At 37.0% G+C, this 25,236-nt stretch overlaps 3 protein-coding genes across 3 annotated transcripts; 1 reads left to right on the top strand and 2 right to left on the bottom strand.

Moving 5' to 3' along the window:
* Positions 1 to 257: 257 nt before the first annotated feature.
* Positions 258 to 10,253, bottom strand: LOC103982040 (uncharacterized). Its single transcript, XM_009398829.3, has 7 exons — positions 8,889 to 10,253; positions 7,358 to 7,775; positions 6,935 to 7,079; positions 2,349 to 2,464; positions 2,203 to 2,281; positions 1,679 to 1,912; positions 258 to 978 (listed from the first exon to the last, which is right to left on the bottom strand). The coding sequence occupies exons 1-7, from the start codon at positions 9,985 to 9,987 to the stop codon at positions 664 to 666; spliced, it is 2,406 nt and encodes an 801-aa protein (XP_009397104.2). The 5' UTR covers positions 9,988 to 10,253; the 3' UTR covers positions 258 to 663.
* A 1,445-nt stretch (positions 10,254 to 11,698) lies between these two features.
* On the top strand, positions 11,699 to 15,572 carry LOC135672503 (probable serine/threonine-protein kinase PBL26). The gene is made up of 6 exons (XM_065180981.1): positions 11,699 to 11,840; positions 11,923 to 12,069; positions 13,964 to 14,145; positions 14,229 to 14,418; positions 14,650 to 15,041; positions 15,194 to 15,572. The coding sequence occupies exons 2-6, from the start codon at positions 11,976 to 11,978 to the stop codon at positions 15,431 to 15,433; spliced, it is 1,098 nt and encodes a 365-aa protein (XP_065037053.1). The 5' UTR covers positions 11,699 to 11,840; positions 11,923 to 11,975; the 3' UTR covers positions 15,434 to 15,572.
* A 1,249-nt stretch (positions 15,573 to 16,821) lies between these two features.
* On the bottom strand, positions 16,822 to 25,188 carry LOC103982039 (uncharacterized). Its single transcript, XM_009398828.3, has 8 exons — positions 24,849 to 25,188; positions 23,862 to 24,482; positions 22,953 to 23,268; positions 22,583 to 22,862; positions 21,092 to 21,199; positions 20,431 to 20,709; positions 18,736 to 18,879; positions 16,822 to 17,446 (listed from the first exon to the last, which is right to left on the bottom strand). Exons 1-8 carry the CDS (start codon positions 25,111 to 25,113, stop codon positions 17,270 to 17,272), a joined length of 2,190 nt encoding a protein of 729 aa, XP_009397103.2. The 5' UTR covers positions 25,114 to 25,188; the 3' UTR covers positions 16,822 to 17,269.
* Between the last annotated feature and the right edge of the window lie 48 nt (positions 25,189 to 25,236).

The raw sequence follows: 25,236 nt of genomic DNA, 5'->3' as shown, positions 1-25,236 counted from the left end.
ATTGGAATAAATATCTCAAAAGCTGAAGAAAAAATTCTATTTGTTCGAAGAGCGAATCAGAACCCTGTGACAAAGAATGTGACCGATAATCGAATCAAAGGGGAACCTAAAGTACTAACATTTATTGATCAAATATAGCCAAAACAATGATGTCAACGGAAACCAGCATACAGTGACATGACAACGAAGGGTCGGTTAGGTATATAAAAGATGGAACCTCAAGAAACAATCTCAAGTGTGTACTGACTCAGAGCACATCAAAAAGATGGTTCATTCATCCAGTTTTGCTTGTGGATCATCGACCAATTTTTCTGTGGTTAGCATACAATCTCAAGTGTGTACTGACTCAGAGCACATCAAAAAGATTCCCTTTGAGGCAGCAATTATACACAGATGACAAAAGTTGGATGCTGTAAAGTGTCTTGCTAATCCTTCTTCTAAGCTGATGATGGATTTTACCAAGAAAAGAGAGAACGAAAACTTTACCCTCCCTTAAATCAATGCAAAAAAGAAGACGGCAAAGAGGAAGGTGGACGAGTAACATGCAGAGGAGAGGGTAGTACATGAATTTTAAGGCCGCTCAAAAAGGGAGTTAGTTAGTTGCCCAGCCTGGTGGTTCACGTGTGTACCAAAAACAAGAAAACCGGAAAGGGTGGGTGTACCTTACCCGGAGATGGGTTCTGTCTTGACCATTGCCTTCTTCGCTAGCTCGTATCCAGCAAAATTCATGGCACCCAGAGGTGCTATCCAGAAGAACCTGGGAACAGCTCCCTTGAAAAGCCCCAAAGGGCCCTCTTGTTGAAGAATCGAGAAAGCCACCATTGACATCGATACCGGCAAGCCCTGGGGTGCTGTCATCATTCTCGTCTTCATCACATCAAACGGAGTAGTGACAACAGCAGCAAGCCCACCTGACAGAGCCCCCACCGCAACAGTCTCCCAAGGTTTCAGATCTCGATTGAGAATGTTCTGTGCAGCCTATCATAGCGCATTTAAAAAGCAAACATGAGGATTTTACCAAAAAATAATAATAATGAATTTAATGAATCCAACAACAAGAAATTTCCTACAAAACAACAAATAATGCTTTTCCAGATACAGTAGTCGAGTCATAATTTAGTTGACAGATGATATTGATAGTCATTAATAAAATGAAAATTCAAATTATTCTCGTTCAAACAGAAAGACTACTGAATGATGTATGCTGGGTCTATCTCAGACAAGGTCGGTCAGTGTTTGCCCTTAGCTTTGCTGGAAGAGGAAAAATGCTATATCTTCTACTAATCGAGCAATGACAGACCTCTTTGCACATGAGAAGGTTGGTACACATGACAAACCTTTGCATTCACATGCACTAATGGATGATACTCCAAACAAGCTGAGGAAACCCTAGTATCCAATAGGTTTAGGTTGCTCTCTTTCACTACTGTTTCTGAAAATTAATAATGCACAAAAGAATGCCCAAAAATATTCTAGAACAAAACTAAGATAATTAGATGTAAAATTAATGCACACATGAAACATTAAGAAGCCAATTCACAAGATATTAGCGGAATATAGAAACTTATAGATTGCAGTTTATCACAAAGCTTGAATCAACCTCAATTATGTTCATATTAAAAGAATCTCTTCAATCGAGGATGAGCAATAAATAGCAATCAACAAGTCCAAATGATACCTTTTTGGCTTCTGCATATAGACACATTCCAGCAACATAAAAAGGGACTTCACGGCAAAGTGTGGCACCGGTCCCGCGAAAGAAACCTCTCAAGCCATCTTGATGTAGAGTACCTACAATTGCCTCTCCTACATTGTCAAAGATGCCTGCCTGTAGTCGCTGCTTCAAAACCTCACAAGGGATTCGAACTGCTGTTCCCAAGATCGTGCTACAAAAGGATGCCATAGATTGCACCTATAGAGGAATATATTTTTTGTTTAAATCTGAATGATACATGAACTTTTTCACCTTAGCAACTTTATCCTTGATGTTTCTCTAAAAGAAACAAGTCTTGTTGTCTCAATCAAAGAACGAGAACGAGATTCTAATGCAATTTGTGATAATATTTAACTATACAATATACATAGGTTTGTGACTGAACAAACAAAGATCCATTGCAAGTAGCCTCAACAAAATATGAAAATAAATTGTTGAGCCAAACCAATTTTCATAAAGAAGAAAAAATTCATAGACAACTATATTACCTGAAGCTCTTGGAGTGTTGGTGCAACATTAATCAGCACAAGCTTGCTTGCCTCAAAAATACCAGTTCTCAATCCATGGCTGTAAAATGCAATACAAATCAGTCTTGCTTCAACTCAAAACTAGCGCTGTAGAAAAGAACTCTTACCTTGAAAACTGCCCAAGGATTGCTGGAATAGAACCCCTGTATAATCCACGAAACCCAATTTCTGGTAGCTTCGCAACAAGCTCTGGAAATGAAAGGGTTGATGCTTGTACACGTGTCTGATGAAGTACAAATATAAAATGATCACAACCAGCTTTCAGAGCATACAAGATGAAAAAGTGATTCTCAATCAGAATTCAACAAGCATGGTATTGAAGAAACTGCATCGTGGTGGAATTGGAAATACTTGCTAAGATGTTCTCACTTATAGTATGATTACTTTGTAATGTACTTTAAGAACCACCGCTTTCTAAATTCATTGTGGAATACATCAATCTAATAAATACTATTGTTTCTCCAATTCGCATGGAGAGATTTATTTTAGTAATCAGCATTCCGGTGCATAACGTGAAACCAAAATATCAGTTATATCTTTCCAGGTTTGTCCATGGCAACATGACTACTAGAAGTGAACAAACAAAATGGATACATTTTTAATTATTTAAATAAAATCCCATATTAATTTATATATACATTCAATACAAAATCTTTTGCTATATTTTATTGTATCTATTATAAGCATAAAAGGCATAAGTCAAACTGCACAAGTTACTACAATTGTAACTCCCCAGAGACTATTTTTTCTTATTTTTTCATAAGTTTCTTGTACATGGTGGTATGTTTCTACTTTCTGTACAGTATTGAGCAAACTAATAATATGAAATATAAATAAAAAAATAATAAGGACTGTAATAGAAGGTGAAAAATCAAACTATTACACAAAACAACTAATAAGATCCCTTCATGAGAAAAGGCTTCTAACAAGCTGATATTTGGCCACATTCATTAAAAAAGGGTGACCACCTACACAAGGCTACTGCCAATGTGGAGTTTTGAAGGTTCACATAATATTCCCTCTGGTGCAGAGAGGTATTCTTTATGACAACCCTAGTCACCCAAGTTACAAAGGAACAACCTACTGTGACATAAGACTCGCTCTTCTTATAGCATTTATGTTTCAAAATTTTCCATTCAGAAACAAAAAAAAAAAGAATTATAAGCTATTGATCCAATTCTGTAAGCTTCCAAAATGACAGAGAGCTTATATATGGATCAAATGTTACATTGATTTGACATGGTATTTCAACTTCATCTTTCAATTTCAATAATTTGTCGGATGAGGTTAGTTGCAGACAAAATATAATTAAAAGTTGTTTTTTATCCATAACAATCAGCTTACTAGTTGTAAGGGAAAAGGATATAAATAAAAGTGGTCATTTTGAAAGTAAAGATTCTACCTATCTAAATTTTATTTAGTTTGGAAGTATCAACCAACAACAAACAAGTTTTAAAAAGGCAGTGTAGTCAAAGCTGCTAGGCGCAAAAAGGTGCTAAAATACCCGAGGCACTAGGCGCTCGCCTGAGCATAAAGATGCACTTCCAAATATGAAAATTTACAAAATATATATCATGATTGATAAAAAATAAATTAAAATAAAAATAACACATCAAAATTACATTGTCCATATCTAATAATAAAAATGACAAAACAAACAATATTAGCATCAAAGGTCATTAAAATCCACTTCATCATCCTCAATCCTGTCATCATTATCCTCTTTAGCTGATTTATATTCATTTCTTTTGTTCATCTTCATCGTAATAAATTCCCTCTTAGACAATTGCAGGTGATGAACATGAGGCTTTTTTATTCATCCTTGTTATTGTGAGTTGTCTTATTTATATTCTTATTTTTCCAACACCTGAAAATGATACTATATCTCTCTATGTCAAATTATTATCATCAAAGACAAGCTCATCTTCAATATTTTCCAAGTTAGCACTCATTATTTTCATCAGTCATTTGTTTCAATCATCTATATCGTCTAACGAAATCATATCAATGGTATCTCGTAAATTATAATGAGCTTTTAATACTTAATTATACTTTATATAGACTATATCATGTAAGCGTTGATGCTCCAACCAATTTCTTTACTTCGTATGAATTGATCATATCATACGAATTAAAGATATATTTAGTTGCATCGATATCTAAAAAATAAATTAGTTAAAAATAAAATATTCTTCTATACTTCCATTCTCCAACACTCCAATTTTGATCACAACCCACAGCCCTACAAGTTAAACTCAGAAGTTTTATACCAAATTGCTGCAAGTTCAATGTAGAATTTTCAAATAAGTTTCACCTCTCAACTACAAATTTAAATTAACTATTAAAAATAATATAGTTTAAAATTTTACATGATGTTAATGGTGCATGATTGCCTATACTGTTATGTCATATACTTAGACTAATAAGAGACAAAGAAGTATTAATTAATTTCTTGGTAAATTGTTCATTAGGAACTATATTAAGTCAATTGATGCATCATCTTTTATAAAATCCGAAGAAAAAAAATTGAAGTACCTGACAAGTTTGTTGGCAAAACTGGAGAGCAAAAATGTGGTTCCAGCGATATCAAACAATGAAAACAATTATTTTTATGTATTTTAAACAATATTAATTTTAGTTTTCTCTTTGTCAGGTAAGTTACTACAAGCCAAAAGACCACACTTGTATTAAACTCCATGAGCAACACATTGTCTTGATCTAATGTTAAAGATATTGCAAATATTATAAACATCGAGAAGAATTGATGAGATATGGTATGACACAATTTGTCATTTCACTCCTGACATTCACATTCCAGTGTTCCCAAGCAAAAGCACAACCTTAGAAATATGTTTACCTCGAAGAAATAGGTGATAAGCAAATGGACAAAAGAAGTAAAAAACAAAAGGACAAGTGATGTTATTTTGATGCCATCATTTTGGAATCATATGGGTCGTGCATTAAAAGTAATGGGCCCTCTCATTCGAGTTTTCTGGCTCATAGATAATGAAAAAAAATCAACCATAGAATATATTTATGAAATAATATTTATGAGACTATGGATAGAGTCAAAGAAACAATTCAAAAATCTTTTGCTTGAAATAAAAAACATATATAAATATTTTTATAATCATCGATAGAAGATGTGAATGTAAACTTCATCATTCATTACATACAGTAGGGCACTATTTAAACCTAGAACTTTTTTGTTAAAAACTCTTTCATTGAGTTTGATGCAAAAGTTGTATTTGAATTATATCAATGCATTATAAGATTGGTTGCCAACATTGAAGTTCAAGACAAGATCATCAATGAAATATATTTATATAAGCATGTCAAGGGTCTTGTTAGAATTCATGTGGCTATTTAATCAATGGCTACTAAGTCCCAAGTATTTCTAACTTCAAATAATTAACATCATGTAAAATTTTAAATTATATTATTGTTAATAGTTAAATTTAAAGTTGCAGCTGGATGGTGGGGCTTATTTGAAAATTTTACACTGAACTTGCAGCAATTAACTATAAAAATTCTAAGTTTGACTTATAGTGTTGTATGTTGTGATCGAAATTAAAGTGTCTTCGACAGTTTAAGTATATAAGAATATTTTGTGTCAACTAATTTATTTTTTTAGATATCAATACAACTAAATGGATCATTAATTCGTATGATATGACAAATTGGTTGACGCATCAACACTTACATGATATTTTCTACATAAAGTATAGTCAAGCATTAAAGGCATTGTAATTTGTGAGATAGCATTGATCCAATTTTGTTAGAAAATATAGATGATTCAAACGAATGGTTAGTAGGAGAAATGGTTGCGAACTTAGAAAATGTTAAAGATGAGCCTGCCTTTAATGATGATAATTTGATATTGAAAGATATAATAAGAGATTCAGGTGTTGGAGAAATAAGAACATAGACAAGACAACTGGCAAGAATAAAGATGAATGAAAAAGTCTTTAAGTTCATCGTATATAATTGTAGAAGAGGAAGAAACTTATTATGATGAAGATGAACAATAGAAATGTAAATCAGTTGAAGAGGAAGATGATAACAAGATTGAGAATGAAGTAGATTTTAATGATCTTTGACGTTAATATTGTTTTTTTATCAATTATGTTATTAGATATGGACAATGTAATTTAATATTTTAATGAATAATTTTTTGATGTATTATTTTTATTTTAATTTATTTTTATCAACCACGATATATATTTTAAAATTTTAATATCCGAGAGCACCTCGCTATGCTCTCGGATTCCAAAAGGTTCCCAAGAAAAGAAAATTCCAAAGTTCAACCAAAGGAAGAAACATTTATTTATCAATATCAAGTTGTGCAACCTTGTCTAAGAAAAGGAAAATTCAACTTGCCTAATGAACGACACATTGACAAAGCAAGTATTATTCCTCCGTATGCTTCAGATGCATAGATATATATATAGAGAGAGAGCAGTTTTGTCAACAAAATACCAGCTGATATATATTAAAAGTACAAACCTATAAAGGCATATAAAGTGGATTTAAATTTGTAAACTAGTATTTGAAGTAATTCTACATGATAAAGTGAACTAACTTCAATTAATCAATGCCTATAACCTCTTAGTATTAATTTAAAACTATGAAAGAATTCATAAGGCATGACTTATATGATACTAAATTCATGCTTTTAAGTTAATAGGGTTACCTTCATTGTATCGACAGGATACAACACAGAAGTAGAAAGTGCACTTGCAAGACCTCCCGCCAAAGCCGACTTTAAAACACTCCCAGTGGATATCTCCACTGGTGGGGGAACAGATACCACCGTAGCTGCCTCAAACCAGATGTTCCTGTATATATTAAATTAAGCATAAAGATTAACTATAATCCCATAAACTAACCTTTTCTAATTGGAATAAAATACTGATATTGGGTACTATTTAGATTGTGCATGAAATGATATACAAACTCTATGAACTAGCTGCATAAACAATATTAGAATAAATTCAATGATCAGAGAACATATTGACTCAACGAACATGACATGGATGTACCATCTAGAAGCCAGATTATGTCCAAAAACTTGCATAAAGTTGAGTTTCCAGATAATTTATGTATCGTGACATACCGAGGATCATCTTCAAGTCTCTCCGATGGAAGCAAAAGCATGAAGTTGCGGAAATGACTGTACGAAATTGATCCCTCACTGTCTACATTGAGATAACGCATCATAGCAATGGCATTATCTTCACTGGCAGGAAGTCCTGCACTCCTCAATGATGTCAAAATCTGATTTTTTTGAAGGGTTCCAGACTTGCTAAGACAAAGGGTTGTGTAAGCTCGAAGAATTTTTGGCTCCTTCTGCTCCATCAAGGACAAGAATTGTTTCCATCCAATTGAATTTGAAAACAAGTTGCTTCTAGTACGCCGCAAAAGATCTTTGGCATACCTCCTTGGCAATTTTCTCTTTCTCATTGCAATTTCAAAGTCTTGGAGGTTAACTTGGCCATCACCATCTCTATCCAACTCCTCAAAAAACCGCCTTCCTGTAGCAAAGAACAAGAGACATGAAACTCAAATGCTTCTTCATTTAAGCACCATATACATCAATTGATAACCTGTGAAGATGATCAGTAAAAACACTCTTTTACAGGTTGGGCACTAACATATATCAGTTAATATCGTCCAAAAATATTGCTGTAGTAAAGAAGTATGAAATGTAAGCCATATAAAAAGATCCAAAACTTGCAGAACTTGAAAATGGTGATGGGCCCATCTTGGCCTCGTTGTCTCTCTAAATACCGTGTGAATGCTCTGTAGATACAGTATGGGCAAATTTGATGATATCTTACCTGTATAGGGCATAATTGATCATTGCGTGTGTGAAGAGGCATGTGACATGTTTTGAATATTCATAGAAATTTAGCAAAAGGAAATTAATATTCAGAAATATTTATATTTCAGATATTCATAAGAAAATGTAGGGATATTTCCACATGTGAAACCTAATGTTTTTTCCTTTAAATGTACCACCTGTACATACTAATTTTGTGTGTTCTATGTTGAGATAAAACATTCAACATTTGATATTCCATGTTCGGCACAAAAGGAAGCTCGAATGAGAATACACAACACAGACATTAACAGTGAGTTTCAAGTCTGTTAGACTTACCCTGCTGTTTTCTAGCTTGTTTGTTTAATTTCTCATAGCCAGTGCTCAATATTTTAACTTCAGAACTCAGACCATAATTTAGTTATCTAAATAGCCTCTCAAAGCTCAAACTTCCAGGTAATTGTTGGCACTTGTTAGGCAGAGAGAAGTACACATCTGTGAGCATCAATAGTTTGTAGGAATTGTCCTGTAAACTCAACTGAACAATGAGTTCTTTAAAAAGACACCTTATGCCAAATAATAATATTATTAGCTATTAGAGATTAGTTAAAAAAAATCAATTCCAGGCTAATGGATTGTGAATTGAAGAACTTTGAATAACACCATTGTTGTGCATGTTGATTTGCGTGCAAACAACCATTAATACAGGAAAAAATAAGATAACAAAATTGAAGCAATGACATGGATTAATAAAGACACACAGCTCAGTTGGGACCATTAAGATGGTTATATGGTTAAAGAACTACAAAAACATCTTAGTGTTTACCTTCTGCCTCGGTGTAACGGAAAAAGTCTTGAACTGAGAACAACTTCTTCTTGTCAGGATAGTCAGACGAGGACCTCCCTAAATGAGGCATGAACTCGACCAACTCAGCCAAAGAAACAGTGGAGAGTGTTGATTTTAAGCGTTCGACATTTGACAATGGAATGTTCAGCAACCCACTGGCAACCTTCTGCGGTGATCTACTCATAGGCTCTTCTTTATCATCACAATTGGCATGACTCGCACCCTCAGTATTCACAGATGAAGTGGCTCCCACAAAGCTAGCTGGAGCCCCTCCAACCCTTGCAAAACCCAAATTTGAAAGAACTCCATCAAAATCTGCTTTCTTTCCATTAATTAACCCCTCGATTGTCTTCAAGTGATCAAACTGTGGAGGCCAGGAAGAATCAGAAGCCCCTGGCTGATCATATTTCTTAGCGCTGCTCCTCTGGTGACTCAAATTTAACATCTGAAGATTCTGAACTAAACTGTCCAATGCAAAGCAAAAAATTAACTCAAGTGACAACGTTTCTCCGTCAACTGAAGCTGATTTATCGGTTTTATCCCAATATGCGACCTTGTATGATCCTCTCCTTGCAGTTTTACCACGACGAGGCTCAGAGAGGGAGTCATCCTCTCGACATTGATTCCCGAAACACTTCCTAACTGATTTAAGTGGTCGCGGACACGCCTGAAGAAAGCTGTTAACAACAAGTGACCAAGTAGCCGCAAAGGGCGAGCAATTCACGCGAGATTTATCTTTATCGTCTTCTCCTCTTCCTTTATTGGATGAATTCCCTGTCCGACCACGGACGCCATCCCCGCGGGAACAATTCGGAAACAAAGCACCAAGAAAGGACTTAATGGGGCCCTTTTTCCTATCCTCAGAAGCCACGACGGACACAGCCACAGCTTGTCTCAACTTCGGTTTCGCCAATCCATGGCAGCTCGTCGGGGGCTCCGCATTCTTGCACTCGCCCCTCGAATTCAGCCACTGGGACTCCAGATCCCTGGCGGCGCGCAGGACCGCCGACTCCAGCGGGGAGAGTGCGTCCCGGACGGCCTGGAGTAGTGCTTCCGACGGATCCTGGCCGTAGACCATCGGGAGACAAAAAGGGAAAGAAAAAAGGACTTAGGGCGGGACTGACACTAGGGTTTCCGGCGCGGCCGATAAGATTCACGCGACCCGAAACAGAAGCACGATGCTTCTCCAATAGGCATCAGACCCGACGCAGGGAAGCAAGGGTTTGAGTGAAGGAAGAGGCGGAGGAGGAGAGCCGAGGCGACGATGGAAATGGCGGAGAGACGCTGAAGCCGAGATGAGGCGACAAAATGAGATAAAAAACAAGCGGGTAGAAATATCACGATTTCCCATGCTTCGGGTTCTTTGTGGCTTTTATCATCGTCAGTTCTCCGTTACCAGAATTTATTACATGGACCCCGCGAAATGACCAAGTCGGTGGCCCGTGCCTTGCCAATGGGACCCACCTCTCTAATGAGAGTAGAAGTCAGTCGGGGCCAAGTTTGGGTCACGGTGACGCCGATCCGTGGATAACGCCTGCAAAAGGTAAGGCTCGTGGTGAGACGAAAAGCCCGAACAAACATTACGAGGTGATCGATCGCGGAGCTCCACCAAAATCATGTTTGGTGTTTCACCAAGAGCAGCAACATCACCAGCTGACCAATCGCGGAGCTCCACGTTGTCTTACATTTGGAACGCTGCAACAGTCACCGAAATCATGTTTGGTGTCTCACCAAGAGCAGTAACAAAATTGATTTTATTTTTATAAATATTAAAAAGAAGTAAAATTTCCCACAACTGAAGCACATAAGCGTCCAATATAGCAACGATTATTATATGTGACAACAAGAGTTGCTTACAGTATCATTTTTATATTCGTAGTTTCATGCGTAAGTTAAAACTGTTATGATTGAAATTAAATAATATTAAATCGATTTTATAATACGTACCTTTTGATATCATCTTATGAAGATCGAGAGAGAAACTATAATGAGTTTTTTAATCTCTAAAAATTATTTTTTATTTATAAACGAGAACAAAGAATCTAGAATAAATTATTATGAGAGTTTCTTCCATCAAAAATATCTCATAAAAAATTATATATAATTTTTTTATTAATTAATATATATTTTATTTAATTATAAAGAATCACGTAATCTAATAATTATAATATACGATTGAAAAATAGTGACAACGGAGAGCTGTAGAATGCGTTTAGGTGGCTGCGTGAATAGAGTGCTCGTATACGCGTATCCAAGAAAAAGAGAACAGATCGTACACGGAGACACGCTCATGTGTCTCACGTTGCGCGCCGGCATGGTGCAAGGCACGACGAGCATTCACGTCGTGGCACGAATCTTGAGGCTGGGGTGGTTGTGATGCAAGGCGGTTTTCTCGAGACTTGTTCCCTCACGTCCGTTTCTTGTTCTCGGATATGGTTCCCATGGTTCCCATATTTAAAACCGGTTATGCCAACGGGGATGCCTCCCTCGTCTCCCTCCCCGTCCCGCGAATTTGGATCCACGTTTGGTCCCTAGGGCGGTTCAAATATGTCCTCAAATCCCACCCACCACTTCCGGAGGAGCCACCGCTGCCCATTGCCCCCCTCCCCCCAAAAAAGTTGCTTCCTTTCTTCCCTTGTTCCGCCTCTGTTCCCTGATTAAAGATCCTGCTTTGGGCCGACTCGCACCCCCCCCCCCCCAACTGCGAGGGACTTGGATCTCCCCGGATGGGCTCCTAAGCCTTTCAGGGGCGTCTTGAATGAAATCTAGATATCTCGCGCGTTACGCGATGAATCTTGTTTTGACGAACCAGCGGTGACGTTGATGTAGTGTTTTGTGAGCTAGGATTGACCAAAATTTCTAACCGTGTTGAGTTTTCTGGAATCTTTGGGGATTTTAGGGCTTCGGTGCCGGAAAGCCTTCATCTTTTTGGTAAATCGGATGTAGTTTTACGCCTTCTCAGAGAAATGTTTCTTCCGATTTGTAGCTTACAAAGCTTGGATTTTGCCTGCAGATTGGGGGGCAGTCGACGCGAATTGAGAGGCAACCCAAGTCGCGTTCTGCGAAATGAGCTGCTTTCCTTGTTTCTCGAAGAAGAACGTCGCTGAGGAGGATCTTTCTCCGGTCGCACGTGTCGTCAAGGATAATGAGCTGAAGCCTGGTGAGTTCTAGCTTCTTCTTCTTCATCATCCACGTTCTTGATAGCCTAACCTTGTTAACCTGTGTTCGTGCAATTATGTCTCGAACTAAGGATTGCATGTTCTTTTTCTTCTTTTCTATTTTGTGTTTGCTGTCGCTTTTTCATGCTCTCAGTGAAAACAGAACCAAATTACTGCCTGACAGATGACCCAATCTCAAATCATCAATAATCTATTTAGATACCTTTGCGAATTTAATTATCTAACAGCTGAGGATTCAACTTCCTGAAATTTAAGATGCTAATTGCACATTTCTCGAGGTGCTTTATTTTGTTCCAAATGTTGAAAATGATTCTCAAGTCAAATTGTGTTATACTCTGCTTTAAATGATCAAAGGATAGGCAAAGTGAGAACTACAACAAGCTTTCATCATGTGTGTCAAAGTATGCAAATTGCAAACATGAAACTGTCGTCTATTTGGCTTTCTTTTATAATGAGATTCATTAAACATTTTCTGATGAAGTTAAAAGCTCAATCTCTGACTTAACTGGAATCATGAACCATTTTAGAAAGCAAGTCGTATTTGGAACAAATTTCTTATTTGCTCCCAAGTCCAAACTCTTGGTACATTTAAGTGAAAATTAAATATGTTCTTTATGTTGGATTGCTACATAGCAGTATAAATGTCATGCCAACTCCAATCTTGGTATTTTTTTTCTCTCCTTATTAGCTGTGCTTGTGTTTATCTAGATTCATTTTTAAGGCCAAATAGCTTGATAAAACTCTGTGAGGGTTGCAAAGAATTGACTTAGATTATGAGTAGGTGATGGCAAGCAATTGCTTATCAAGGCTGGTCAAGAAATTGGAAAGCTGTGTTAACTACTTCATGACTGACTGTCCTGCTTACATCCAATGGCTGTAATCTATTACTCTTGCATGGATAAACTTGCAACTTAATAGCATCTCCAGTTAGGAAAATTATGTCATTTTTTATGATTGGTGGATGTCAAAGATATACTCTGCGGTTTGGAATTACAAGTCGATGCATGGGCTGAATCTTTGACTTCGATAGGCCTTGTGACAAAAATTATGTTGGTATTCTCTAGTCAAAAAATATATTTTTTTTCTGATTCTTCTTTCTATGAGTGAATCATGTGATTCGTATGATAATTTGTTGTAGTAAAGTTTTTTTCCAACAAAAATCAGAATAAATTATATTGCAATCATGGAACTACAACCTACATCATTTGCATCCAAACGGACTAAAATTTCCAACTCCATAATCAGAATTTGTTATAGCGAATTTGAAGTTGTAGCTAGCATACAATGAGACTAAGGTATTGGAATTTAGATTGGTTTCAAACTTTTTGTTTACTTTTTTTAAGGAAATAGATTCGTTTTAACCTACAAGAGATCTAAACTATCAATCAAGTGAGCACGATTAAGTCTAGAACTCAGTATGCACAAGAAACTTTTTGGTGAATAACATCATGTCTGTAATTATAGCAATCAATGTGGATCAAAAAGTACTAGAGTAGAATGTGGTTGAATTAGGACTGCAGAAACTATTCAGAAGTTGTCTTTTTCCTCTTCCAACTTTGCCTTCAATTGCTTCAATTTCTTGCTAAAGTTCTCTGTATTTACATAAATAATTGTATTTTATATGCAACATTAAGACACTTCCATTCTTAACCGTTACATGTTTTTGAGAAGAGCAGAAGGATTACAGGATTTATTTGGCATGATAACTTTGAGCGCCCAAATATGTTGCAATTTTATTCTAGCATCGTCTTGTTTAGGCTCCATTCGTGCATTCTGGCATTGGTCAGATATTTCTCCATTTTCATACTTGTAAAAAGCCATCTGTTACTGCTCATCCTTCTTATAGATTTACTGCCAAACTTCTCCTTTGTGCAGATTTTCAGGCACAAAAACCCTCCAAAAAAGAAACTCAAGATGTTGGAAATGGAAATATTGCAGCACGGACATTCACATTCCGTGAGCTTGCTTCGGCGACCAATAATTTTCTACCTGAATGCCTCTTGGGCGAAGGAGGATTCGGTAGAGTTTACAAGGGTTCCCTTGAGAACACCGGACAGGTAAATCAAGTGAAATATACTTTTCAATCTCTAACTTCTTTTGACATTTTTAAGATACCTCTTAATTTGTGTGATATGGTCAGATTGTAGCTGTTAAACAGCTAGACAGGAATGGCTTCCAAGGCAACAAAGAATTTGTTGTTGAAGTGTTGATGCTCAGTCTTCTGCATCATCAAAATCTGGTCAAGCTTATTGGATACTGCGCCGATGGTGATCAAAGGCTTTTGGTCTATGAATATATGACCATGGGCTCCTTGGAAGACCACCTTGTAGGTACTGTCACAAGAACAGCTTGGTTTATGTCTTTCTACCATGCACATCATCCTGCCACACTCTTCTTCGTGGCATTTGCTTATTGCATGATTTCTTTGATGCAAATTGTGCGGTAGGCTCCTAGAATTTATGCAATGTTTATCTTAGACCATAACTTGACAAGCAAACCTTCTCACCAGCAAACTGCTTTGCAATATTTGGAATTTAATTGTTTATTTTTCCTGTTTCCAGATGTGTCAGCTAATCAGAAACCTCTAAGCTGGTACACTAGGATGAAGATAGCATATGGTGCCGCTCAAGGTCTGGAGTACTTGCATGAGAAGGCCAACCCACCTGTGATCTTCCGCGATCTTAAATCATCCAACATTCTACTTGATGTAGATTTCAACGCAAAACTCTCGGATTTCGGGCTTGCCAAGCTCGGTCCCATAGGGGATAAAGTCCATGTTTCTTCCAGGGTGATGGGCACATATGGCTACTGTGCACCTGAGTATGCAAGAACAGGCCACCTTTCTTTGAAGTCGGATGTCTACAGTTTCGGAGTGGTCATGCTCGAGTTGATCACGGGGAGGAGGGCGATTGACACAAGCAAGCCAACGAACGAACAGAACCTCGTTGCTTGGGTACGAAATCATCAAGCCTTTTTCTTTTCCCTGCAGGAACAACTATAGCTGACCAACGTGGATCCTTTAAAGTAGCTGCTTCCTTTAAGGATCATTCTTCTAACATTGATTAGTTCAGCTTCATGTTGGTGTAACTCCCACTTGTTTCTCAGGCATTGCCCATGTTTAGAGACCAGAAGAGGTTCCATGAGCTGGTTGATCCACTTCTACAAGGTGACTATCCGGCGAAGGGCTTGAGCCAAGCAGTTGCAGTCGCTGCGATGTGTCTCCAAGAAGAGGCTTCAGTTCGCCCGTTGATGGCTGATGTAGTTATGACACTAAGCTTTCTTACGGAGGAAGTAGTCCCTGCGCCATCATTCGGCTTCCCACCACCAGAAGATAGTACAAAGTAATCCGGTCAAAGCTGATGAGAAATTGCGCCGAGGATTGGGATTGGAGACCATGGGAGTGGTGTTCTTCCAAATCAAGGCATTAGCATGAGTCCTACAATGAGAAAGTGAGCTGTGGTATGGATTTCTCAAGCTTGCTACTTTTGTCTGTGTTCATAACCTCTCTCTTTCACCATATGTAACACGAGAGAGCATATATAAGATTTCAGGGTACGTGTGGCAAATCATGACTCTCTAATGCACCTTCCTTGTTGGATCTCTAAATAGCCATAAAACCAGCAAGACACTTGTTTTAGGCTCTGTGAGTGACCATCAACAGAGAGTGATGTGACAGGTGATTTAAAATAGTCCTCCAGATGAAAATACTAAATTGGGATCAACCTGTTGCACTATGCTGCTACAATATTCTGAAGCAATGAAATCTTTTAATCCTGTTAAAGCCAACCATTGAGAGTTTTCGGCAACTGTCAGTCCACAAGTAGATGATGAAGCCCCTCTCTCTCTCTCTCTCTCTCTCTCAAGTCTGGAAAGGATCAATAGCAACACAAGCCATCATCTTACAAAAAAATTGAGTAAGGTATTACTTTTTTTGCTAATAAACAATGCATCGTTATGAGCCTTCCAAATCAATTAGAAAACATACGCTATAATAACCTATATGGATAAAGGTTAACATTTACATTTTTAATATACGTGTGAGGAAAAGGATTTGAGTAAATGTACAATTGTGAAACGCCAGATAATAGATGAAAAATATATTTTAGATATACATTGACGTAATGTTATTTGATAAAATTATATTTTAAAAATTTATTGAAATTTTATGATAAATTTATCCTTTTAATATTTTAATATTTATTCAAATGTGAATACATATTTTTTTATTTAAATTAATAAGTATAAAAAAAAAAAAATGAATGTAAGTAATCTTATAATAATTTCATATGGCCCAAATATATAATAAATACAAATATAATCATATATATATATAATAATCTTTAAATACAAATAAAATAAAAATGTACCTTTATAGAAAGTATAAATCATATTGATTTTTCACTAAATCATTTTGACAATTTTATAATTTTAGATAAAATCACAAGATATTTTTAAAATTCAAAAATTTATATTAGCATCTTCCAAATTAATGCTATCCTGAGATAACATCAGCATCTTAGCCAAATGTGATTTGAAAAAAAAAAATCAAGTACCAATTTATATTTATTCCTTAAGGTACATTTCAAATATGCTCCCAAACACTTTATATCCAATTTATGCTAGAAAATCTCAAAAACTGATCGAAGATAATCAAAGAAACTATAAGATAATTCATCCATTGAAATACCACACAACAAGGCCTAGTGTCCACGATATCAAATGCAACAATATAATGAGAAGTAGGCAGCTTAGAATGAAACAATTTATAGCAAAAACAAGCCACACGCGGAACAGTTGCAGTCAGATTTACATGGCTCGTTCTTGACATCGAAACAACTATCTTATTTGAAGCCAAATGTCACTATGACTTCTTGTGAGGTATTGAAAATATTCTCCATATTACATATTATCACCATCACGATACCTCAATCCCTTTCTATCCTACTCATTATCAACTTCGTGTTGCTCATCTTACATTTCTTTCTCAACCACTATTTGAGTATAAGCAACAAGAACCCGCATCACAACTTCTGAAAGAAAACTGATTATACACAAAGACATGGTTCCTGATATATTTACACGTTCGGTACACATGTATGTGTGTTTACTGGTGTGGTAAAATTGGGATGCCCAAGTAGAAGACACAGCAACAGGTTATTTGCCTATGAAACCTTAATAGATTCACTTGTATGAGAAGGAAATCCATTCGTGCTCTAGTGCTTCTCTTGCTGTTGGTCTCCCCCTAGGGTTTATTTGGAGTAAGTAAGAAAGGAAATCAATAAACTTGGCATCACAATCTTGCAGTTGATGTGACAATGAGGACCTCTCTGGTATTAGATACTCTTCTTGGTCAGTTTCCTGTGAAAGATTTGGCGATAGAAAAAGAAATAAATAGTTTTAATAAAGCAAATCAGAATTTGTATGTTTCAGAGTACATAAAATGGCAAGTGAGAATTCACATCAACAATTGGTTGCAATTCCTTGAGAAGCAAAAACGAAGATGCTTATCATACATTGTTTGAAACTGATTCGTGTCAACCAACATAATACAGGCATTTGATGGTGAATTAAAAAAAAAAAAGAAATCATTCACCAAGACTTCACATGAAAAATCTTACAACTGGTAGTTTGGCATACTAAATTTTTTGTCACAAAATAGTATTTCTCATATGAAACTTCTACAAGCAAATTTCTATTCAGCATGTTGATAGTTGAAATGGCATGAAAAACATTAAAACTATAAAAGTTTGTATATTGCAGATAATACCCAATGCACTTGCGATGCAATCATAAACAAGCAGGGAACTGGAGGGCATTTGACCAACGTGTGATGCCACCAGTTTGATTTTGTAGGAAAGAGATATTGAGTGTTCTGCCACCACAACATGGTTTGTAGAACATCTAGCATCTAAAACCTATACAAATTTCCTCCACTTGTACTATGCTAGTTGAACCAAACAAGTCTACAGCTATCAGATGCTCCACCTAAAGTAACATTTAACAATTTGAGTGACTAAAAGAAATTATGAAGGTCCTCCAATCAGATGTATGGAGATGCAATTATCACAAATCTAAGGCCAAGTACCAAAAGGAGAGATTTCTGTAACTATCCTGATGTGCATTTAAGTTCGATCATTATTCACTGCTCACCTTCTTCAATATCATTATGTACCCAAGAAAGGTATTTTGGCACCTACACATTGGATCTCCTTCATGGGAATGTCCGATCTTTAATTTCATTAATTCCCTTTTTTTCTCTTTTTTTTTTCAAATTATATTTTATTAATTTGCTTTTTTTTCTCATAGTCTCAGATAAATCCAGTGAATCGCATCGATGTATATAGGTTTCAGCTACTTTTTGTCATCCTTGGTAACAAATTTTGATATACGTTCCAACCTTGATACCACCAGGAGAGAGTGAAATTAGCCAAACCAGGGTTGTATATATGTATTATGTAGTATGTACACATGTACATAGCAGGTATAATTCACTTCCGTAGAATATACTAGTGGCACACCAAGGGTGATCCTCTACAACTTACAAGGTTGCAAGAAAACAAACTATCCAACAATTGATTTAAGTTTGAGTGAATTAGTGCAAGTAGAAATGCTTATGTCAAAAGTAGGAACAAGAAAGCGACACTAACCTTGTTTCTGTGATAAAGGTCACAATTTTCAGTGAAGTATTTACTAGTTTCGCGACCCAGTGCAAGCATCTCCTCGTCAATCGGACCAAGTATCCCAATAATGCGAGCAAGTATCATGGTGACCGAGTCATTTGGAAATAGCACCTGATGTAGCAGAGAAGTTCTAGATCATAACCTGTTCTGTGTACACTGATATAGTTGAAGCATGAAAAATTATAAGATGTTTCCTAGCAGCTCGCAAAAAAGTATAGGTTTCTCTGAAAAAAATTCTCAAGGAATTATTCATATATTCAGCACATTAATGAATAATGATTTAGCAAACTATCTAGTAGGGGAAAACATGGAAAATAATGCTAAATTAAAACATTGAGCACTAGGCGTGTGTTATCAATTTAATCTGTCAATTTGTTAGACATTAACAACTTGTCCCGGACCAGCAGTTTTGAGCTTCTTGCAGTTGAAGATATCTGTGTGTTTAACAATCTTTGACAGTCATATACCTAGAATTGATTGGAAAAGCTAGATTGCAGGACTTATATTTACAAAGAAAGATGTTTAGATGCTTTTGAGTCTACCATTTCCAATTAGAACTTTCTTAGCTAATTACTAAACAGCAATTAAGATTTAAGTGAATTAGAATTTAGGCATAATGATTCAGGGTCTTTTTCTTAACAAAATGCTTAATAATGAGATAGAAAAGGTTTACAAAACATTGTGGTAGATGATAGAAAAAACACTACCAAATGGTACAGTTGTTTCAGAAGAAAAGGTTTTTTTGGGACCTAAGGTCCACATTTAGGTAAAGATATCACATGTGATATCGCCTGTATTAGTTCCTTGACAACAGGTCTTTTACCTAGCTATAAACAGATGTTGGCATCATGGTACTAAATATCACCTGTATCAGTCCATAGATGTATTTATCAGTCTGACAATGAACAATGCACGGTACTAAATAATAGTAAATATCGCCTGTATCAGTCCATATATGGTACTAGACAGCTTTTCTCTTGCCTTGCGCTCCCTCATCTTCCTCATGCCACATGATGCCTAACATTTCTCCACCGGCCAGCCCGTCCGCCCCATACTCCTCTGCTTCCTCTTCCATGCCTCCTCCTTCACTACTACTCCTCCCATCCATCTCCTTTTCTTCTTCTCTTTTTCCTCCTCTTCCTCCTCTCAGTACTGCCTAGCATATTAGTATACTGTGCACCATTTCATAAATTTTTTAACCATGATCAGTATTATTTGAAATAAAAATAAATAAAAAAATTCAGATTAAATGATTTTTTTTATTTCAACCCATCTTTTACTCTTCAAAGGCCTCCATAAACCTTAGTTTTCTCCTATGCATATATGCCTTGGGTATTGACCTCCTAATTTGCAGCATTAATCCCTTTTCTTCGTTACACAATGAAATCTATATTGAGGACTGAACAAAGAAGCTTAAAACAAGAATGTCTTTCTGACTTAAAAAGATTCTTATAAACAAGATTCTGCATTCTGAAGCCAATTACCTGCGGCAGAAGTCAGATAATTTACATCCTTAATAAATGGTGTAGAAAGCTAGTTCAGAAGAAACTAAATAAAGAGGGCAGCTCTCAACGATATAAAAAAGTAAAAATCATTTTCTAGTTCTTGTTAAAAAAGCATATTTTATAGATTTAAAACTAGAAATATAGGATCCAAACTTACATCACCAGTTTGAAGCTCAGCAAGGATGCAGCCTAGAGACCAGATATCAATCTTCTGATCATATGGGAGACCTAGGATAACTTCAGGGGCCCTATAAGAACGAGACTGTACATATAAGCATAAGTTGTCTGTCTCGAAGCAACTGCTTCCGAGGTCAATAACCTTGATTTCACATCTGCTATAACTCTTGATAAGAATATTCTCAGGCTTCAGATCACAATGAATTATCCTCAAATTGTGCAGGTACTCCAAGGCCTCTAGACATTGTCGAGCTATAGCCTGTAACAGAAGGATAATTCAATGTAATCCGTCATTGAAAAAAATATAACAACTAATAATAAAAATGAGAGTTATTTAGATTCAAAAATGCTAATGACAACCTTAAGAGAAAAAAGGTGTTCCGATATTCACAAGTTCAGTCCTTGACCACATTTTGTCTTGAAATTGCTTGAATGAGGAGGATGTTAGTGACAGAAGGTATGGATTCTATGGTATTAATTCTATTATGCTATTAGACGAAACGACTGAAAGATGAAAACTATTTCAATTGCAGCAGATGCTAATTGTGCTTCCTGCATCATCATTAATTTCCATATGCTCCCTAATTATCATTAAATAGCTCAACACATTTTTCATGAACTATGATGAGTCAATCACATACCTGTATTCTAGGCAATGTATAATACACTTGACCACCAGATTCATGATTGTACTTCTGAAATTCATACAGGTTAGCTCGTAGCAACTCCGTGACAATGAAAAGATGTTCCTGTAGCATTTTAATTGTGTGATGTAAGGATACATTCTTTATCAACTAGAACCAGGACATTATCATTATATGCTATTTCTTAAAAGTTGCAATCAGTTTTGACAAAAAAAGAACACATCCATAAACAAAATACCAAGAAAACACAAGAAACAACTCATAAATGGTGGAGAAAGCACATCTTTATTGCTCGAAAGTTTTGGATATTTGAATACATATTTGGAGAATATATGAAAGAAAATACATAATAATGTCTTCAAAATATTAGAGGGGGAAGAGATTTTTCCCACCCAATCACTAGAAATAATCATTCTTACTTTTTTAGACCAAAACTCAAAAGTCACTAAGTTGATACATATTAATATAATACTATTCAAATATGAATTTTAAGTAATGATGTAATAGTATGGACTTTTCACCAATGTAGCATCCTCAAAAGGAATTTATTGAGGATAGGCTGGGCTGGCATGTGGTAGCTATCTGATTCTTGCAGCAGACTCTTAGCTTACTGGACTAGCATTACTTTATGGTTTCTGTTCTACTGCAATTGGGGTCTCATTGTGTGAAGAGCTTGGTTTTTGGAGTCCAATATGTTTCAGGTCTAGATGAGAGTGCAAACAAGAGAATACAACCATTCATCTCAGTGCTTGGCATGATCCTTGCACATACTTTGCCTTGCATGCACTTATGGATAAGAAGAACCTTCTTTGCTGCAATAACTTTATATAGAGAAGTTCAAGGACTCCCATATTTTGGAATAAATATGACATGTTTACTCCCTTGCATCTGTTACCACTAAAATCATTTGTTACTTATTCGTATTACAAAGCCTCCTATTGTCATCATTTACAGCCTCTACATGACTTTATGCTGCCCTTGCAAGTGAGAAATGCACTGAAGCTTCCAGTGCTAATCAAAACTCGTTTTTGTTCCACCTCCACTGTGATGGATGTCATGTCATTTATCTAAATTCTTTATGAGTTACAGATTTAACTGAATGAGATGGTCACTGGCAGTCTGTAATGCTTGCAATGCAGATCAAGTAAGATCATCTATGACAACAGAGTAATATGACATAGAGAACACACTGTTGATCAATCATCAGCATTAGCTACAAAGCAAATATAAACCAATGATCTGTACTGAATGAAGGGATTGAACAATGCTCAATGCAGATCAAGTAAAATCATCTATGGAAACAGATTGATTTGACATAAGAGTAAACCCCATCAATCAATCTGCAGCATTAGCTAAAAGGAAATATAAACTAATGATCTGTAGTCTGTACTGAATCAAGAGACCGAAAACGATACCTAGAAGGAACAAGGAAAAACAAGCGTTTGACATTGTACCGATGATAACATATACAAAACAAAAAATGCATACCTGATGATAGAAGTAGTCATAAAGGCGTAATAGATGGCGTTCATCAGAAGGATCATGCTTATTAACAAATTTGAGGAGTTTAATTTCATCCAAACTCTGGTCAAAAAAATCCTTATCGTTCTTTATTATTTTAAGGCACACATCTATGCCTGTATGAAGATCACGTGCCTGGACAACATCGCTAAATGCAGCTGAACCAAGATATTCCATGATATAATATCTGCCTGCTATAACTGAATTCAAAACTATTGACAAATCTTTATTTTCTTCAAAACCAGTCCTGCAGTTGATTGCAAATAATATGTCAGCACAATGATTTTGTTTAATTTGTTTTCGCAAAAAGTTCCAAGAGGAAGTTGTGGATCTAAACCTGTTTTTCCGATGAACTATTCTCAAGTCAAATACTTCCATCTCATCCTCACAAGAATTATAAAGTTGAAGCTCATCATCCATACCATCTTCTCCTTCAAGGCCAACAGCTCTAGAGTCCTCCAAGTCTCTACCAATTGTCCCATAATCCCCAAATCCATAAGGATAATTAACATCTTGTTTGGAAGCCTCCTCTTCAGATGGTGGCATACTATAAGATTCCTTTTGTAACTCTTCATCATCCATCTTGTTTACGAAGATTAGATTTCTGTTACATGAATCTCCTCTGAGATCTTTATTGTGTGTGGGATCATATTCTGCATTCAAAGACAAACATCAATGAGGATGATACTTCAAAAGTGCAACCACAAGTCACCATGGAACAGAAAAGAAATAAAAATCGTCCAGAATACATTCAGATGATCAATATGAGAGACTACGGAGGAGTTCTCACAGGACAAAAAAAGCAATGTTCTCTGATCGAGGTGCAGCAAAATTCAGGCATGCCAGAAGCACTGAACGGTAACAGCCTCATTAAAATGCAGACCAGTATAAATCATCTTTAAAGTTGTTACTCAGGAATTATATAATGAAACAAAACCAAGTCAAATAGGGAAGGAAGTTCCATTGTTCATGACCATGGTCTACTGATATGAGAGAATGGTCACCTTATAATGGTGAAATGAAAACACAAGAAGACCATAGGAGACAGCACAATGAAGATCTTATACACGAGTCTTACAATAAACTGCAAATTAATAAAAGAGGAAAGCTCCGATCAAAGTCCACCGGTACAAGCAACTTTATTCAAGTTAGACAGAGAAATCAATCATCATGCTTGTTTAAGCGATAAATAAAGCTTCTTAATTCACCAATAAAGAGGATTACAAGTGATAAATAGAAGACTTACTCAAGCGGTTGCTATCATCAGCTGCATTATTGTCAAACATCTGCAATTCCTTGTCCGGCAGACCTGATTCTGAGCATTCCTTGTCTTCTACTGGATTTCCATTGTGAAAGAAATCATGCTCCAGAACAGTTTCAGGCCGCTCATTTACCCTTATTGACTGGAACTCATCCCCCCCACATTCATCTAACATCTCCGTATGATCATCCAATATCTGATAGCGGCCATAAATAGCGGAGCTCGAGCTCCTGATCATGTCGGCAACCTCTCCATTGTCATGCATCTTTGATCCACGGCAGCAATCACAAATAGGGAATGGACAACTGTAAATCTCAACACAGCCCTCGCAACCTTCATCATCATGATCACTCGATGCAAAACCAAAAGTAGCTCGCTTCTTGAACTGCTCCTTACCCTCTGTAGACAGGATGAACTTGTCCTGGCTATGCGATCGGCCAGGGTCACTCATCACGAGGAAGGGATCATTGTGACACCCTCCATACTGGTCGTCGTACCAGTAGTTGTTGTATTCTCGGGCGGTCCCAAATTCTGAATGCTGATCAGTTGACTCGTCATCCGATCTAGCCCGAGCGGGTGACCAGACTCCATAGGGATTCAAAAGCTCTGTTCCAAGAAATCCAAGTAAACGGAAAGGGCAGATTGACCAAAACTCGATTCAAGATTTAATCTTTAGCGAGTTGTCCAACAAAAAGATGGCATTTTTTTAACAGTTTCCAATTGCCATTTTCTTTCTTAGGAAATCGACAAATTGGTGAAAAGGAATAAGAAAAAAAAGAAGGGTACTCGCTGAACAAAAAGGAGTGGTTTTCTAATTCCAGATATCATTAAGTTCTTGGTAAAAGATTCGGCTCTCTTATCGAGAGGCCATCCCAAACAGCACGTCGGAGACCGAGGTAAGGTGGAGCAAATCATTCCCTGTGAAAGGAAAGGGAGACAACGGGCGCCGAGATCAAGAAACGACCCACGTACCGGAAGGGGACGAAGCAAGGCTGACGAACGCGTCGGAGGAGCTCGAGGTGGCGCTGGGAGGTGCGCCCTCTCCGGCGCCGCCGCTGCCACGGGACTGCGGCGACAGCCTCAGAGGCGGCAGCCCGGATCCGACGTCGAGGTCAAGGTCGGTGGCGCCGTCGGGGGCGCAGCGGGAGAGGAGGTCGTCGCGGAGGGCGGAGGCGGCTGCGGAGAAGCCGCGTGCCGTCAGGAAGGCGATCACGTCCTCCACCCGCGGCGCCTCCATGGACGATGGCACTCGAAGCCGCGGAAGTATCCAAGCCGCATGCTACCTTCGAAGCGAAGAGGAGGAGGAGGAGGAGGAGGGAGGACCGGGTGGGTGGACAAGCGACCAAAGTCGAGCGGCGGG

This window comes from Musa acuminata, chromosome BXJ1-4, assembly GCF_036884655.1.
Source record: "Musa acuminata AAA Group cultivar baxijiao chromosome BXJ1-4, Cavendish_Baxijiao_AAA, whole genome shotgun sequence".
Lineage (NCBI taxonomy): Eukaryota > Viridiplantae > Streptophyta > Magnoliopsida > Zingiberales > Musaceae > Musa > Musa acuminata.
The sequence above is the reverse complement of the archived record's forward strand: the minus strand, read 5'-3'. Positions and strand labels throughout refer to the sequence as shown.

Bases quoted from the DNA above. Each gene is read 5' to 3' on its own strand.
- LOC103982040 (XM_009398829.3), bottom strand. From the start codon at position 9,987: ATGGTCTACGGCCAGGATCCGTCGGAAGCACTACTCCAGGCCGTCCGG. The intron at 7,776-8,888 runs GTAAACACTAAG...TCTTTGCTACAG, and splicing joins CCGTTACACCGAGGCAGAAG to GAAGGCGGTTTTTTGAGGAG. The intron at 2,282-2,348 runs GTAAGAGTTCTT...TGCATTTTACAG, and splicing joins ATCCTTGGGCAGTTTTCAAG to CCATGGATTGAGAACTGGTA.
- LOC135672503 (XM_065180981.1), top strand. From the start codon at position 11,976: ATGAGCTGCTTTCCTTGTTTCTCGAAGAAGAACGTCGCTGAGGAGGAT. The intron at 12,070-13,963 runs GTGAGTTCTAGC...TCCTTTGTGCAG, and splicing joins GGATAATGAGCTGAAGCCTG to ATTTTCAGGCACAAAAACCC. The intron at 15,042-15,193 runs GTACGAAATCAT...CTTGTTTCTCAG, and splicing joins AACAGAACCTCGTTGCTTGG to GCATTGCCCATGTTTAGAGA.
- LOC103982039 (XM_009398828.3), bottom strand. From the start codon at position 25,113: ATGGAGGCGCCGCGGGTGGAGGACGTGATCGCCTTCCTGACGGCACGC. The intron at 21,200-22,582 runs GTATGCATTTTT...AAAATGCTACAG, and splicing joins ATGACTACTTCTATCATCAG to GAACATCTTTTCATTGTCAC. The intron at 18,880-20,430 runs GTAAGTTTGGAT...CTGCTACATCAG, and splicing joins CTGAGCTTCAAACTGGTGAT to GTGCTATTTCCAAATGACTC.